The 17,201-nt window shown below is 51.3% G+C and overlaps 1 protein-coding gene across 7 annotated transcripts; it reads left to right on the forward strand.

The window, feature by feature from the left end:
- The first annotated feature begins 5,246 nt into the window (after nucleotides 1–5,246).
- LOC146767459 (UBX domain-containing protein 1-like) lies at nucleotides 5,247–16,092 on the forward strand. 7 transcript variants are annotated; one of them, XM_085581083.1, is made up of 7 exons: nucleotides 12,690–12,773; nucleotides 13,019–13,072; nucleotides 13,559–13,678; nucleotides 14,400–14,532; nucleotides 14,774–14,920; nucleotides 15,517–15,568; nucleotides 15,826–16,092. In XM_085581083.1, exons 1-4 carry the CDS (start codon nucleotides 12,721–12,723, stop codon nucleotides 14,407–14,409), a joined length of 237 nt encoding a protein of 78 aa, XP_085437209.1. In that variant the 5' UTR covers nucleotides 12,690–12,720; the 3' UTR covers nucleotides 14,410–14,532; nucleotides 14,774–14,920; nucleotides 15,517–15,568; nucleotides 15,826–16,092. The 7 variants fall into 7 exon arrangements, 3 of the variants coding, with proteins under 3 accessions (XP_085437209.1, XP_085437210.1, XP_085437208.1); XM_085581084.1 differs by having other exon boundaries at nucleotides 14,777–14,920; XM_085581082.1 differs by having other exon boundaries at nucleotides 14,400–14,920.
- Nucleotides 16,093–17,201: the final 1,109 nt, after the last annotated feature.

Consider the following 17,201-nt stretch of genomic DNA (forward strand, 5'->3'; position numbering starts at 1 on the left):
AACTCTAATGAAATAGAACACATGCATAAACATGATAATGGGAATATGAAACTTCAATTTTAAATGTAAATGGAAAACATATAACTTAAACGTGTAATATAAATAATGCCGTCCACTACTATTAGGTATAACCTTGTTTGATATGGAGTATTTTATATGCTTATATGCATATAAATATCGATTATAAACATAAATATCCGTATAGAAATGTATAATTAATACATGTGGATATATGAATATTACAAAACAATAGGAATCAATACAGTACCTAATGCGTATTTTACTGTATGTGTCTTATTATAACGCATTTCATGTCATAAATACTATATATCGAAATATAGTACCTCAATATGTTGTGATAGAATAGATAAGTACTTGTAAAAATCAAAAATAGAAGTATAGAAATATTTAAATATAATTTAGAATAAAGGGGATTTTTATTTTCGATTTGGTAGTAGGTAGGGGTTTTATTATTAAAATTATGACTAGAAATAAAATAAAATTAGAAGTCTTTGTATAGAAATATATCCTAAATACGTTAAGATCTATATAAAAATTCAAAGGTAAGTAAACATAAGTATTAGCAGTGTGTATGAAATAGAATTTAAAAAATAGTTTATCTATCTCGCTACCTTATTATATATGTATAAAATATATTTATAAATACATCAATATAAAGTAGAAGTTAAAAGGTGGCTATAATGATGAAAAAAATATAAAAATATTCGAAAATCGTTTAAAGAAAGGGCTTTTTTGTTTTTATTTGGTTGGAGGCAGGGTTTTAATGGAAAAGATATGAATATACATTTTAGTTTGATATCATTCTAAATGTGGAAATATATAATCAATGTATACAGGTGTATATATAAAAATATGAAATAGAAATAAAAATTAGTATTAGGAAGAGATAGACTATAAATAGCATCATACATCAATCTACATTTAAAATATAAATTTGATTATAAATGCGAAAAGTAGAGATACATTTAAATTGAGTTTAAATAAAGGGTTTTTTTTAAAAGATTTTTACTTGGATAGAGGCAGGGTTTTATTTTAAGCAATATAAACCTTTTAGAAATCTAAATCTAACTATAGAAATATGTAAGCAATCTAATAAGATATGTATAAAAAATAAAATGTAATAAAATAGAATAGGAATAAATGTAAGAAATTATAAAAATACAATTTTCCATCAGTATCCATTACAAATCCGACTGTGAGTATAAATCTGAAAAATATAAAACCAAGCCTTGTTGAAATGCAGTTTAGGAGGAAAGCTTTTTTCTTTCGGTTCCTGTCGGGTCGCAGGCAGGCTTTTTGTTCCGTTCTTTCCCGCGCGGACGCTTTGGGGCGTTCGCTGCCGAGGCCGTGCCGGCGGGGACGGCGCGGTGCTGCCGCCGTGTGGGCAGAGAGCGGTACTGCAGCCCGCCGCCCGCGGCCGCCATCTTGGGAGTGGCGTGGCGCGGCCTCGCTTGACCTTCTCGAGAGGGCGCGAAAACGAGGACGTTGAAACTCGAGGACCCGTGTCTGTTTTTTACACTGCCTGAATTGCGCGCAACGCCGGCGCCCCCCGACGGGATTTTCCGCGGAGTTTCGGGTGTCGTGCACACGGGCTGTGGGGTCAGCAGCACCGCGAGCGTGCGGGTTTTTGGCGGGAGCCGACAGGCATGGGCGAAAAACGCCTCTCTCCGTCAAGGTCCCCACGGGCCGCCATCGTGTCGCGGACCCTCTGGACAAGTGCTGCCGCCTTGTGGGCACAGGGCGGTACTGCAGCCCCCCAGCCGGAGCCCGGCCGAAGCGGCGGGAGGGGCGAGGGGCGGGAGCGAGCGGCGAGCGGGGCGGTGTCTGTGAGTGAGGGGAGGGCTGGAGGCGGCTCCGCGGGCCGAGGGCGGCCGGGGCCGGTGCCGGCCGGTGCCGCCGCTCCGTCCGCTCCGGGCGCGGGGCTCGGGCGCCGCCGGGGCCCCCCGGGCCCGGTGCCGGCCCCGCCGGGCCGGGGGCAGCGGGCGGGGGTCTGCCGGCGCGGCGCCGCCTCTGCCTGCCGGAGGAGCCGCTTTCCTGCCGGAGCCGCGCTGCGCCCGGGGCCGGGAGCGCGGCTCCGCGTCTTCCAGCCTCCCTCGCTGCGCTGGTTTTTAGGGTCTTATCGATGTGTTTTAAGGATTATGGAGCTGTTCTAAGAGCTCTTAGGAATATGTAGGGATTTTTTTTTTTAAAAGCTTCTTTGGGGGCTTTTAGGGGTGTCTTAAAGTAGGGTATTTTTATTGTATGTTAAGGGCGTTCTGAGGCTATTTTTATGTTTTTGTGGGGGTTTTAAGGCATTTTGAAGATGTGGGGTTTTTTTAGGGCATTTTTATGGGGTTTTAGGGTCTTTTCATGGCATCGAGGCTGAGGGGCAGCTTGAGGGGCACTGTGGGGCCTTGAGGGTGACGGAGGCTGGGAGCTGAGGGGGGAACAGGGGAGGGGACAGTGGGTGACACAGAGAGATGCTGAGGGGGGCAGGGGCAGCTGGAGGGTGACACAGAGAAGCTGGGGGCTGAGGGGCAGAGGAGAGGGATTAAGGGTGGCACACAGGAGCTGAGGGGCAGCTGAGAGGGGGCTCGAGGGTGACAGCCAGAGCCTGAGGGCTGGGGGGCAGAGGGAGGGGTCAGGGGTAAAGGGTGAGGCCTTGAGGGCTGGACAGTCCAGTGGAGATCAGGGCTACAGGGTACAGCTTAGGAGGCAAGTTAGGGTACAGGTACGGCACCCCTCACGCCACCCGTACCTCACCCTAAGCAGCCTTTTCCCTTTTCAGCCCCAACAACAGCAGCACAGCACAGCAAGCCTGACAGCGAGACCACACCGGAAGCCTCCCAGTGGGACAGGGCAGCGACCCTCGCACCAGGACAACGCCAGAACCCTCAGAGGACAACAGGACCCGCTGCTAAAAGGTAGGGATGACATCTGTGGGCTAGAGAGCAACAGGAAGGGGTTTGGAGGCTGAGCAGGCTTCCTTGAGTGTTTGGTTTTTTTTTGCAGGGCTATTAGGAATATTTAGGGGAATTTTGAAGGCTTTCTCTGGTGACTTTTAGAGAATTGTTATGCCTTCCTAATGGCTATTGTAGAATTCCTTGGTGCATTTTTAGTGTCAGGATGTGGGTCTGACAGAATGCCCACTGAAAATGCAGAGTACTACTGGAATGTACTGGAATGCTTTGGGAAGGTGCCAGTGGAGGGCCAGTGGATAAGGTGCCATAATGCTGGTCTGAAGGTTGTGATTTGTGAGCAAAGCGAAGTGGTTGTGGTTAGGGTTTTATGGTGGCAGATTTCTTGAGGTGAAATCCAGCACAGAAAATATCAAGCCCCAAGCTTTGTACTGTCAGTTTGCAACAGGTATTTGGTAAGAAATAAAAAACCCTGAGTACTTGGGGATGGGAGATTTGGACTGGGAGAAATCCTGCGCTGTTTTGACATTGAGGAGGCAAAAGGAAATTTAGGACCTGACAACCCAGGGGCATTGCAGGGCCCTGTGAATAAATGAGGGATATCTACTTGGTGAAAGCAAATTCAGCAGCCCAGGTCCCTGGCGTCAGTTTGAAGGGCTCCCTTGGCACTGTCAGAAAAGCACAAGTTTGGGGGGGGGGGGCAGCTGGGGTCTGAATATATCCTTTAATATTCGGATTATTTCCAGTCAGCCTCACCCTAAGACCCAAGGAGCTCTGGGCACAATCACAGGCCATTTTCCCTGGGAAAGAAAACTCACCAGTCCAGGTTCCTGATGTCAGTTTGTAGGGCTCCCTATTATATTTTATATTATCTTTATTATAATATTAACTATAATTAATATTAAATATAATATAATATTAAATAAAATATATTTTATTATCTTCCCTGCAAGCAGAAGGAGGTGCAGATTCACGGTGCTTTGTGCTCAAGAGGGGCAGTGAATCTCTGTGGGTGCTTCTGCCCTTTTTCCCTGACCCTAAAGAGAAGAGACACTGTCCCTGCATGGACAGTCTTGGTCTGGAAGTAGTTGGCCTCAGTAACACAGTGTTTTAAGGGCAGAGGAGAGGAGAGGTGGTTCCCATGCCTGTGGGCAGCTCTTCCCGAGAGCAGGAGAGGGGACTGCATTGTTAAGTAGCAAGTGGATGTGTTTCCCAAAGAAAACTTCAGAAATTAAGCTCCAGGGGCAAATACTGTGAGGTTCTACCACCTCCTTGAGGACAGCGTTAAAACCACAGAGGCATCAGCAGAGCTTGGAGCAGGACTGGCCAACCCCAGAGCGCCTCACGAAGCCCTCTGTGTGTCTGTGGCAGTCGAGTAGCACCTGGGGGGTGCTGAAAGTCCCAGTTCTGAGAGAAAATTCTGTTTAACTTGTACACGTTGGCTGGGTGTGTCCCCCCAGTACAGCTCGGTTCTTCTCTGAGGCGGTGCCTGACAGGGTCTCTCCCTGTTAAGGGCCGGGCGTGTTTTTGGCACAACACAGCAAAGTGGATTATTTGCCCGGCGTTCTCAGGAGAATAATGGTGAGCAGCAGAATTGCTGAGTTGTGGCTGCTGTGCGGCTGAGATCGTGCAGTGATGTTTGGTGTTCTCGATTGTAGCTGAGCACGGGACCACAGCCCGGTGACCATAGGACATTCCCCGCAGGCGAGGCAGCCTCCATTGGCACGCGACGTGGATTCTCATCCCCAGATGCCAGAGAGATAAGTGGAGGGCTAAGGCCCACAGAGGGGGTGAAAGTGGGGTGCTGGGAGGGCCTTTAGGATCAGCTTTGGGGGCAGGGATGTGCAAGAAGTGTCCCCTTAGACCAGCTAAAGGGAAAGTGTCTGTTTTGATCACAGTGCTGAGGTGCTCAGGGCAGAGCAGTTCTGGTGTGTGTCCTGTCACTTGTCTCTGGTGCACTCTGTGTTCTTTGGGTCTCTCGGTCCTTTCTTCTCCTCAAAAGCTCTCTCTCCCTGTCCTGTGTCACGGGTGTCTGCACGTATTTGTCCCACAGCTGCTCTGCCCTGCTGCATAGCCTGTAATAGCACAAGTCCTGGGGACTTGAAATTTGTAATTTGCAGGGTGTAGTTGGGCTCTAGATTGTATCAGGAGATTGACATAACATGTTTGGTGCTGTTAAGTTGTCCTGCAGCCATTTGACACTAGTCCTAACTTCCTTTCAGATGCAGACAGTTCAGATCAGTGGCAGAGAGCCCCAGTCCTGGGTGAGGGTGCTGCCATGATCAGGTCAGTCATTGTTTGCACTTGCAGGAGCAGCCTAAAGGGTGACCGTGTTAGAGCAGTGTTCTTTGCCTTTATTTTTAGGAGGTCCAGGCAGATAGCAGCAGTCAAGGCCCTGTGTGCCAGGTGAGCAGTGGACAGAAGGAGTTGTTCTTGCTCAGGTTTCAGGTTTTGGTGCAATTGTAAGCATCCACTCTTGGTTACTTTGTTTTATTTTAGGCAGTCATCTTGCAAGATGTCTCTGGTCCGGATGTCTGGATGTCCAAGGCCAGGTGGGTGCAAGCGTAAGGTCTGGGTGGGTGTGCTTTTCAGGTCAGGGGGATGTTGTTTTCACAGTATCTCAGTGTGGGTTGTTTTGCTTTGTTTTTTTGCAGGTGCTGTCGCTGCCCTAGCTGTGTGAAGGAACAGAGGCGAGCGGGTGAGTTGGCATTTTGGCACAGTGACTCACAGGTGACCCTTATGCAGCAGCATGCTAAGTGTGTACCCTTTTGTTTTTCAGGTATCCTCCAGGCAGCTTGTGGAGTCAAATTGAGACTTCAGGTGAGCCGGGGCAGCGGTGTGTCGGAGTTTCGGGGATTCCTCTTTTCGTGGGCACTAGTTGCATTTTCTGTTTTGTCTTAGGTACCCTGAGGAGGAGCGTAGCTGAAGTTTGGAAACAGCAGCACCGAAGCTGATGCAGAGAACGTCTCGCCGTCCACATCCAACTGACATTGGATTCCATCCGGTTGTCTTGCAAAAGCCAAGTGCTGGGGCCAGTAGGTGGGAGATGGGGGGAAAACCTTTACTATCACAGGAGGCTATTTGATGTTAGCTTGGAGAATAGGCCCATAGTGGGACGGGCCCCTCGGGAGCAAAGGGAGAGGGTTTCTCCTCAGCCCCCCCAGAGTCTTCGCTGGGCAGGGCAGTTCCGATCCCTCTCTGGTTCTCGTGACGTTCGCATCGGCGGCCTTCTTTGACTCTTGACGTTGTCGTGGATCTTTTCACCATAGGAGCCTGCCTTCATGTCTGGAGCTATAGCTACAGTCACCCTGTAGTCATTTCTTCCTTCTCTAGGCCTACTGAGCTTCTTAGGCTTCCTCTTAAGTGCTTTGGCACTAACATCTTGAAAGGAGTTGCATGTCATCATCAAGTGCTACTGCCCTAGGGCTTTCTTTTCTTTGGCATCATCAGCCCATGGCTCATCTTGGGCTAGGAATCTTGGGTCCATAAGGTGAAATTGCCAGGCAGTTTCCACTTGTGTCCGTGTCACGTTGTCTGTGTCCGTGTCACGTTGTCTGTGTCATAGGCCTTTGTTACATCTCCATGCTTTAGCAACATCATTTTGTGCCGTATTGGCCATATTTTGCTCACGTACCTTCCCGGATATCAATTATTCTGGCATTTTTACATATTCACTTTTTGGGTCCGGACGATGTACACGAGATGTTCTCATCCATCTTCATTCTCAGTTTTGGTAGCCCTTCTCATGGACTTCCGTACGGAGCTTATTAGCCCCTCATCACCTGACCACAGTAGTTCCGTAGCATCTGCCTTCTCAAAGGATATAGGGCTCAAAAATTAGTCTTCTGGAGAATTATATCAAGTCCTCACTTATCTTGTATCTCTGTCAGCTTACGTTGTATGCACTTATGATGCACCTACCTGTGTCTGCTTCTATTGTATGTGCGTATGTTGCGCCTACCTATGTTAGCTTATATTGTTTGTGCTTACACTGTATGTACCTACGTTGGCTTATGTTGTTTGTGCTTATACTGTACGTACCTACGTTGGCTTATGTTGTTTGTGCTTATACTGTATGTACCTACGTTGGCTTATGTTGTATGCACCTCTGTTGTGGCAATTATGATCGGAGCTGCCTTGCCCGGGCAAGTAGTCACGCTCAGGTAGAGCAGTTATAAAGCTTTGCCGTTCATCTGTTCTCTACGGGGTTTGGGGTACAACACTGATGGGCCCAGAGTTGGTATAGCTCCTAGCTCTCAGATAGTCAGTCACTGACCGCCTCCCCTTGTCTTGTAGGTCCCCGGGTCCCTACAGAATTTCCTGGAATCTACCATTTGACATGGAGGTCCTGCGGTCAGAAGAAGCGTTTAAGCATATTCTTCAGTGCAGCGTTTCACGTAAGGGTGGCAGCCAGCGTGTCAGCAGAAGAATGTGTGAGAGTGTGACTGTCTGTGTCTGTCTGTGAGAGTTTGTGTGTGCTTGTGTCTGCAGCTGTGTGTGTGTGTGGAGCAGATACAACCTTGTGTGTATGGCCTTTGCCTTTCAGGGGGGGTTTTCATCAGGCAGGAGGATTTTTTGGGAGTCTCCGGAGCGAGTTGCCGTGAATGTGAGTTTGTGCGTAACGCGAAGGGGGCGTGCACGTCGGCGGAGCGTTTTGCGCCGTTTTTGTTCCGGGTGCGTCATAACAATAAAAGCGTTGTGGACTTTTCTGAAATGGAGACACGGTTATATTGTGTCGATATGTATTTGGCTTGTAGTACATTATATTGTTCTGTCTTTGCAGTTGTTCCTGTCTTTTGATGTATTTTGCTGTATGTAAATTGGACTTGTACTTGTGTGCCTAGGTATGATGTATTCTTTGTTGTATTTGTCTCTGTACTTGCATTTGTATGCATTGTTTCCCTGTGTATTGCTGAAGTTTAAGGGAATAAAGATTAATCAGCCCTAATAATGATGCCTCTTACCCTCTGCCCTGCCCACCATTCATCTCCTGTCTTTCTTTGGTGTGGTTGAGTCCTATCATTTTCACCCTTTTTCTCCCTTTGCCTCTTACTTTCCTCTTTAGTCTATTCCTCACTTTATCCTTCCATGTGTAACTCTTTGTCTCTGGCTGTGTTTTCCTTTGTTTCCATTTCTAACACATCTCTATGTTTCTCTAACCCTATTTCCTTCTCACCCTATTTTCTTCCATTCCTCTACATGTATTTCCCCATGTCTCTTTGTCTGTCTCTTTCAATCTAGGTTTCACTATGTTTTCTTCTTTTTTTTTTCTTTGTCAGCCTTTGTCTTTCTAACACTTGCTATCATTGTCTTTGTCTCTGACCCTTTTTCCTTTTCTGTCCAACTTTAACTTTTTTGTCTAACTCTCTATTTCTTTCTCTCTTGAACCCTACCTTGTGTTCAGTCTCTCCATTTGTTTTCCTGTAGGTTTTCAGCTCTATTTCTTCTTTTTCTTGTCTATTTGCTTTTCTCTTTCATTTCAAGTGCTTCCTTTTCTGTTTGTCTTTCACTCTTTTTCTCCTTACCCCTCCTTTCTTTTGCCTTTCTCTTTCCAATCTGACTTTTTTAGTTTTTCTTTTTATCTCTCTTTTATTTTTCTTGCTCTGTTTTCTTCTTACTCTCTTCCTTTTCTTCTTCTCACTCTTTCTTCTTGCTCTCTTCTTCTCTCTTCTTCTTCCTCTCACTATCCTCGTCTTCTCCTCGCTCTCTCCTCTTCTTCTCACTCCTCTTCCTCCTCTCTCCTCACTCCTCTTCCTCCTCTCTCCTCACTCCTCTTCCTCCTCTCTCCTCACTCCTCTTCCTCCTCTCTCCTCTTCTTCTCACTCTCTCTCCTCTTCTTCTCGCTCTCTCCTTTTCTTCTCACTCCTCTTCCTCCTCTCCTCTTCTCACTTTCTCCTCTTCCTCCTCTTTCTTCTTCCTCTGACACTCTCCTCTTCTTCTTACTCTCTCCTTTCACTCTCCTCTTCTTCTCACACTCTCCTTTTCTTCATCTCACTCTCTCCTTCTCACTCGCTCCTCTTCCTCCTCTCTCCTCACTTTCTCCTCTTCCTCCTCTCCTCTTCTTCCTCTCTCCTCTTCTAGTTCTCTCTTCTTCTCACTCTGTCCTCTTCTCACACTCTCTCCTCACACTCTCTCCTCTTCTCACACTCTCTTCATCTCTCTCTCCTTTTCTCCTCACTCTCTCCTCTTCCTCCTCTCTCCTCTTCTTCCTCTCACTCTCTCCTCTTATTCTTCTCACCCTCTCCTCTTCTTCATCTCACTCTCTCCTTTTCTTCTCACTCTGTCCTCTTCCTCCTTTCTCCTCACTTTCTCCTCTTCTTCCTCTCTCTTCTTCTTCCTCACTCTCTCCACTTCTCACCTCTCCTTTTCTTCTCTCTCTCCTTTTCCTCCTCTCTCTCTCCTTTTCCTCTCCTCTTCTTCTCACTTTCTCTTCTTCCTCCTCTTTCTTCTTCCTCTGACTCTCTCCTCTTCATCTTACTCTCTCCTCTCACTCTCCTCTTCTTCATCTCACTCTCTCTTCTTCTCACACTCTCCTTTTCATCTCACTCTCTCCTTCTCACTTGCTCCTCTTCCTCCTCTCTCCTTTTCTCACTTTCTCCTCTTCCTCTCCTCTTCTTGTTCTCACTCTCTTTTCTTCTTCTCACGCTCTCCTCTTCTTCTCACTCTCTTCTTCATCTTTCTCCTTTTCTTCTCAGTCTCTTCCTCCTCTCCTCACTTTCTCCTCTTCCTCCTCTCACTTCTTCCTCCTCTCTCTTCTCACTCTCTCCTCTTCTTCTCACTCTCTCCTCTTTCTCCTCTCTCCTCTTCTTCTCACTCTCTCTTCTCACTCTGTCCTCTTCTTCTCACACTCTCTTCATCTCACTCTCTCCTTTCCTTCTCTCTCTTTCCTCTTCCTCTTCTCTCCTCCTTCGCACTCGCTGCTCTTCCTCCTCTCTCCTATTCTTCTTCTCTCTCCTCTTCCTCCTCTCCGTCTCCTCTTCTTCCTCTCACTTTCTCCTCTTCCTCCTCTCTCTTCTTCCTCCTTTCTTCTTCTTCTCACTTCTTCCTCCCACTCTCTCCATTTCTCACTCTCTCCTCTTCATCTCACTCTCTCCTCTCTCTCATCTTCCTCCTCTCTCCTCTTCTTCCTCTCACTTACTCCTCTTCCTCCTCTCTCTTCCTCTTGTCACTCTCTCCTTTCCTTCTCACACTCTCTTCTTCCTCTCACGCTTTCCTCTTCTTCTTGCTCTCTCCTGTCCTTCTCACACTCTTCTTCATCTCTCTCCCTTCTCACTCCTCTTCCTCCTCTCTCCTCTTTTTCTTCTCACTCTCTTGTCTTCCTCATCTCTCTTTTTCCTTACTCTCTCCTCTTCCTGCTCTCTCCTTTTCTTCTTCTCCCTCTCTCTCTCCTTATCACTCTCTCCTCTTCTTCTCACTGTCTCCTTCTCTTTCTCTCTTTTTTTTCCTTTCTGTACTTAGAATAAAAAAGCAGGAGTAGAAAATACTGTGCTCCGAGGAAGTAAAAAAAGAAAACAACTTTAAAAATAAAAATTTCTACTCCCTGGGAGCATCAAAGTAAAAATAAAAATTTTTACTCCCTGGTAGCATCAAATTTTCTACTGCTGCGCCTGACAATCTTTTTGGGTAGGGGAGGGGTCTGTCTGGTAGCCACACCCCCACCCTGAATCCTCCCTCTACCCTAACCCCTTCCCTGACCCACCCTCCACCCCCTCCCCCACACCCTGACCCCGCCCCTAACCACGCCCCCAATGCTGACCCCCTCCCCCTAACCCCCCCCGTCCTTACCCCCTCCCCTGGCCCCGCCCCCAGCCACACACCCTCCCCTGACTTCTACTGATACCTATTAAGATACGTATAAAAATCTGAAATAAAATATAATAGGAATAAATGTAAGAAATTATGAAAATATAATTTTCCATCAATATCCATTACAAATCCGAATGTGAATATAAATATGAAAAATAGAAAAATAAAGCATATTGAAATGCAGTTTAGGAGGAAAGCTTTTTTCTTTCGGTTCCTGTCGGGTCGCAGGCAGGCTTTTTGTTCCGTTCTTTCCCGCGCGGACGCTTTGGGGCGTTCGCTGCCGAGGCCGTGCCGGCGGGGACGGCGCGGTGCTGCCGCCGTGTGGGCAGAGAGCGGTACTGCAGCCCCCCAGCCAGTGCCCGGCAAAACCACCGAGTGGCTTGGCGCGGACTCGCTTGAAAAGTGCTGCCGCCTTGTGGGCACAGGGCGGTACTGCAGCCCGGCTGCCTTCTTGGGAGCGGCTAGGCACGGACTCGCTTGAAAAGTGCTGCCGCCTTGTGGACAAAGGGCGGTACTGCAGCCCGGCCGCCCTCTTGGGAGCGGCTTGGCGCGGACTCGCTTGAAAAGTGCTGCCGCTTTGTGGGCACTGGGCGGTACTGCAGCCCCGCCACCCACGGCCGCCCTCTTGCGAGTGGCTTGGCGCGGACTCGCTTGAAAAGTGCTGCCGCCTTGTGGACAAAGGGCGGTACTGCAGCCCGGCCGCCCTCTTGGGAGTGGCTTGGCGCGGACTCGCTTGAAAAGTGCTGCCGCCTTGTGGACAAAGGGCGGTACTGCAGCCCGGCCTCCCTCTTGCGAGTGGCTTGGCGCAGACTCGCTTGAAAAGTGCTGCCGCCTTGTGAACACAGGGCGGTACTGTGGCCCCACCACCCACGGCCGCCCTCTTGGGAGTGGCTTGGCGCGGACTCGCTTGAAAAGTGCTGCCGCCTTGTGGACAAAGGGCGGTACTGCAGCCCGGCCGCCCGCGGCCTCCCTCTTGCGAGTGGCTTGGCGCGGACTCGCTTGAAAAGTGCTGCCGCCTTGTGGGCACAGGGCGGTACTGCAGCCCCCCCAGCCAGTGCCCGGCAAAACCACCGAGTGGCTTGGCGCGGACTCGCTTGAAAAGTGCTGCCGCCTTGTGGGCACAGGGCGGTACTGCAGCCCGGCTGCCTTCTTGGGAGCGGCTAGGCACGGACTCGCTTGAAAAGTGCTGCCGCCTTGTGGACAAAGGGCGGTACTGCAGCCCGGCCGCCCTCTTGGGAGCGGCTTGGCGCGGACTCGCTTGAAAAGTGCTGCCGCTTTGTGGGCACTGGGCGGTACTGCAGCCCCGCCACCCACGGCCGCCCTCTTGCGAGTGGCTTGGCGCGGACTCGCTTGAAAAGTGCTGCCGCCTTGTGGACAAAGGGCGGTACTGCAGCCCGGCCGCCCTCTTGGGAGTGGCTTGGCGCGGACTCGCTTGAAAAGTGCTGCCGCCTTGTGGACAAAGGGCGGTACTGCAGCCCGGCCGCCCGCGGCCTCCCTCTTGCGAGTGGCTTGGCGCAGACTCGCTTGAAAAGTGCTGCCGCCTTGTGAACACAGGGCGGTACTGTGGCCCCACCACCCACGGCCGCCCTCTTGGGAGTGGCTTGGCGCGGACTCGCTTGAAAAGTGCTGCCGCCTTGTGGACAAAGGGCGGTACTGCAGCCCGGCCGCCCGCGGCCTCCCTCTTGCGAGTGGCTTGGCGCGGACTCGCTTGAAAAGTGCTGCCGCCTTGTGGGCACAGGGCGGTACTGCAGCCCCCCAGCCAGCGCCCGGCAAAACCGGCGGGAGGGGCGAGGGGCGGCAGCGAGCGGCGAGCGGGGCGGTGTCTGTGAGTGAGGGGAGGGCTGGAGGCGGCTCCGCGGCGGCGCCGGATTAGGATGGCAGCGGCGAGGGAGGCTTTCTGTCCCGTTCCGGCCGCCGTCCGTACCGGAACGCTTTGTGCCTTTCTGTCCCTCGCCGGCCGCCGTCCCCCACGTGTCGGGAGCCCGGCGCCGCCGTGATGGCGGCGGGCGGTGGGACCGGGCTCGGGCGGCTCTGGAGGCGCTGCTGGAGGTGGGATTCGGGGCCCGGCGCGCTGAGGGCGGCGGCACCGGGGGGACAGCGGGGGAGGGCGGGCGGGAGCAGCCGGAGGGGACCCGGCACCGGGAATGGGATTGGGGGGGGGCGGGACACACGGACAGGCCCCGGAGCCCTCGGGACCCCCAAAACTCCACCGGGACCCCCAAAAAACCCCCCGGGAACCCCTCAGAACCCTCTGGGACCCCCCAAAAATAACCGGGAGCCCCCCGGTCCCGCAGGGCGAAGGCGCTGGCGCTGACCGGGAACCGGGGAGTGGAGCCGGCCATGGACTGGTGAGGGGGGACCCCAAGAACACTCCCGGGACCCCCAAAAATACCCGGCGGGATCCCCCCAAAACAGCCCCGGGATCACCAAAAACAGCCTCGGGAACCCAAAAATTCCCTTCAGAAGCCCCAAAAATCCCCCTGGGACCCTCAAAAACCCCCTGAGACCCCCAAAATTCCCTTCAGGACCCCAACCCCCCCCCCCAGGACCCCCAAAATTCCTCCCAAAAACCCCCTGAAACCTCCAAAATTCTCCCCAGGACTCCAAAGCCCTCCCTGGGACGCCCAAAATTCTCTTTGGGACCCCAAAACTCCCCCTGTGACCTCCAAATTTCCCTTTAGGACCCCTGAAATTCCTCCTGGGACCCCCAAAACCCCCTGAGACCCCAAAAGTCCTCCTGGGATGCCCCAAAAACCTTCCAGAACCCCCCAGGACCCCCTCCAATTTTGGGTCCCCCCCCGATTCGGGGTTCCCCCCGGTTTTTGGGTCCCCAGGCTGGTGGCTCATGAGGACGACCCCGACTCGGACCCCGAACTCCCCCCGGGTTTGGGGGCGCCGCCCGCGGGCCTGGGGGGGCCCCGGCAGCCGCCGGCCCCCGAGGACGAGACCCAGAAGTGAATTTTGGGGGTCGGGGGGGAATTTGGGGTTTGGGAAGGAAATTTTGGGGTATGGGGAGCTCAGGGATATTTTGGGGTTCAGAGTGGTTAATTTGGGGTTTCAGGGTGTTTATGGGCAGGGTTTTCGGGTATTCTCGGGAGGGCTTTGGGGTATTCTTTGGTGGGTTTTAGGGTATTTTTGGGTGGATTTTTTGGGATATTTTTGGGACGGTTTTGGGTTGGTTTTGAGGCATTTTATGGTGAGTTTTTTGGATATTTTTAGGAGGGTTTGGGTAGTTTTGGGTGGGTTTTTTGGGGGCATTTAGGACGATTTTGGGGTATTTTTGGGTGGGTTTTGGGCTGAAGGCGGCTCAGCGGCGGCGCTGGAGAAGGATGGCAGCGGCGAGGGGGGCCCGGCGGGGCCCTGCCTTTGCCAGCCCCTCCTGCCGCCCTCCTTGGAATGGTTTGGGGCAGTATGGGGTTATTGAGGTAGGAGTAATTATTTTGTTGTTGTTGATTTAATGTGGTGTTTTTTTGTTTGTTTGTTGTTGTCGTTTGATGTATTTGGTTTGTAGAGCAGGAACTGTAGACAGAATCCTGCAGAAGTAATATGGAATTTGTCCTCCCAAAACCCACCCGGCTTCCAACCACTTTCAGCACGTGGTCTTCCTTAGCAGCACATGGTACCCCACACTTGGGAGCCGGTGCACTCTACTTTTCTCTCCTCCTTTGCTGACAGATCCTGCTGAGGCTGAGGACAAAGCCCTACCCCTACACGGACAAGGCAGCAGACCTGGTTCGGGAAGCCAGCGTGCTCCAGGCTGCTCCAGGACTCTGATCAAACATCAGCATCCCCGTCTCTCACGTTGATGGTATGTGGTAACCCCTTAAGAACAGAATTCCACCTTTTCTAACCCTAAGCAGCAAACTGGGGATGGGTAACTCTAGAAATCTAGAAATCCTGTCATGTAAGGACCTCCAGGTTTCAGCCCTCCGTGTGTCCTTGGTATCAGAAGCTGGAATTGCAGAGTTGCCACTTTACCTCCAAACGTAATTTTTGATGTGGTTGTGCCACTTTAACAGTATATGAAATCTCTCTTCGTGTTCTTGCAGCAGCATTTTCGAACCACAATGGAAATCTAGTCCTTCTGCCCGGAGCTGTTCACAGAATTGTGGAATTCCAGATGGGTTTGGATGGGAAGGCACCTTTTTTTTTGCAGCATTAGATTTTTGCAGCATTGCAGCTTTTCAAGCTTCTAAGTAAGTTACTTCATTCAGATTTAAACTCTCTTGAAGCATGCTTGATATGGTTTGTTTTTTTCATTGTTATGTTAGTTTTTGTTTTGGTTTTAATTTGGCTTTCTTTTTTGCCTGGCGTAGGAAAATTTTACAGCTCTCACTTTTTTCTTCTCCAGTTGAGTATTACCAGTGTTACCTTCTTAATTCAAAAACCATTTGCTGTATGGAAAAAGCACCTTGCCTTTGTGAAGGGCCAGGTGGGAACTGTTTTAATGGCCAGTGGCACAGCCCCGTAGCACACAATTCCCAGGAAGTGGGGAGCCCTCTGCCAGGCAGAGCCACCTGGCCAGGTTCCTGCGGGTGCTGCTGCTGTACCCGGCTGATGAGGTGAGAAGCAGCTTGGCTTTACTGCCAAAATAAAACTCACCCGTTTTCCTATGAATCCCAGCAAAGTGGTCCCAAAGGCTCTGTCACTCAGTCTCTGCTTCCATTGGTGTGGAGAGGCTGGATCCCAGTTATCACCCCAGCAGTGCCCCTGCCTCCCTTTTCCCCACTTTTCTGTTCCAGTCGTGCGAAACATTCAGGCTTTGTTTTCTTCCCCCTGCGGTTCACTGCAGATCCCAGAAAACCCACAGGAGGGAAGATCATTCCTTGTGCTTCCACCTCCAGGTGAGAGAGGAGATGGTCACATCCTAGGAGCCTGATTTTGGAATGTTTTATGGAATTGGCCCAGTGGCTTTTACTTCTGGGGTTCCTGGAGTCTGTCCCTGGCAGGTCCAGCCTGTGCTTCAACTGAGAGCCCTCAGTCCGCAGGGAAATGAACCTTTGGGGAAGTTCTTACAGCTCTGCTTAGTGCTTTATGAATGGTGATGATTTTCTGGAAGTAGGCTGTCCATTCTGACCCTTTTTCTTCCCTCTCCCTGCAGACTGTACCTGCTGAGAGGCTGAGGTGAGACCAGGATCTGTAAAATCCCTGACTCTCCGTGTTTTCCTGAGGCTGAAGCCGTGTTTGCTGTCAGTGACGACAGGGTGGGAGATGCTAAACACTGAAAACTTTGGGGTTTTTCCCCTGAACTCCCCAAGACTCTCTGCAGCTGTGCCCTGTCTCTCTCTCGAAAGAGTTTCTGGATTTACAAAGGTTTTTACATTCTGCAATATTTATCTATAACTCGATTAAAAAGAATCATACTGTATCAATGTGGTGTTAATTACTTTGTTTGAGTCGGTTAATTAAAGCAAATTGTTGGTAAGGGGTTTGAACATCCCTTAGTTGGAGCTGGCAGCTCTTATTTAATTTCTCTTCATTCCTTTAATTTCTTTCAATTATTTCTTGAGCCATTACTGCAATTAGGATGTACAGTAAGGACAAGAGCATTTCTGCCCTGCTGGATTGGGAAATCCGAGCCCAATTCCTTGGAGAGATTGAGGGGATGGGGATCTGTGCCTCAAGCTGGGTTTTGACAGTGGGAATTTGGTGAGGAAGGAAGAGGAGAGATCCCACGGAAAGTGGCTGAGGCCAGTTCCGCTGGCTTTGGGTGCTCCTACCCCCGAGAAAATCATCCTGGCTGAAGGGAGCTGGAAGAAGCCAGGGGGCTGCGCCGGGGGCTGTGCAGGGACCCCAAACCCTGGTCAGGGGCGCTGGGCAGTGCCAGCTGCAGAGGAACGCTGCAGAGGGGCTGCGCTGGAGCCCCTCAGCTTCCATGCAGAGATGCTGGCACTGCGGGGCTTTCGGGACACTGCCGAGAGGCTCCGCTGCCAGAGCCGGGGAGTTCTCCCGTTCTTTTCTGTCGTGCTGGGCACTTGGCAAGTCCTTAGAGCCCCGCAGGCTGCCAGTGCCAGCGGAGCAGCTGGAATCACAGACGGTCACACAGAAACCGGGCTGGGAGAGCAAATGAGCCGTTCCATGTTGTTTTTCACAACGCGTTTTGGATTTATACCAGAATCTCTTCTCTCCCCTCAGACCCCGTACCCCTGAGTTCTGAGTTTTCTCACAGAAATGTCTCGGCCTGCACCGGGAAAAAGAAAATTCCCTGGCACGGCGGGGAGCGGCGGGGTTTGAGGGTGCTGGGGCGGCACGGGGGTCCCCGCGCCCCGGCCGGTCTCGGTCAGCCCCGGGAAATCGCCGCCGCCGCCGGCTCGGCCCCGGCGCCGCCCCGGTGCTCCGGCCCGAGAGAGACCCCGACCCGCCCGCCGGGGCAGAGGCGGCACCGCCGGGAGCCGAAGCGGCACCCCCGGGCCCATCCCGGCGGGCCGGGAGCGATGGCCCCGCCTCCATCCCGGGCGGGCCGGAGCCTCAGGGGCG

This window comes from Lonchura striata, chromosome 5 (genome assembly GCF_050655825.1).
Source record: "Lonchura striata isolate lonStrDom1 chromosome 5, ASM5065582v1, whole genome shotgun sequence".
Classification (NCBI taxonomy): domain Eukaryota; kingdom Metazoa; phylum Chordata; class Aves; order Passeriformes; family Estrildidae; genus Lonchura; species Lonchura striata.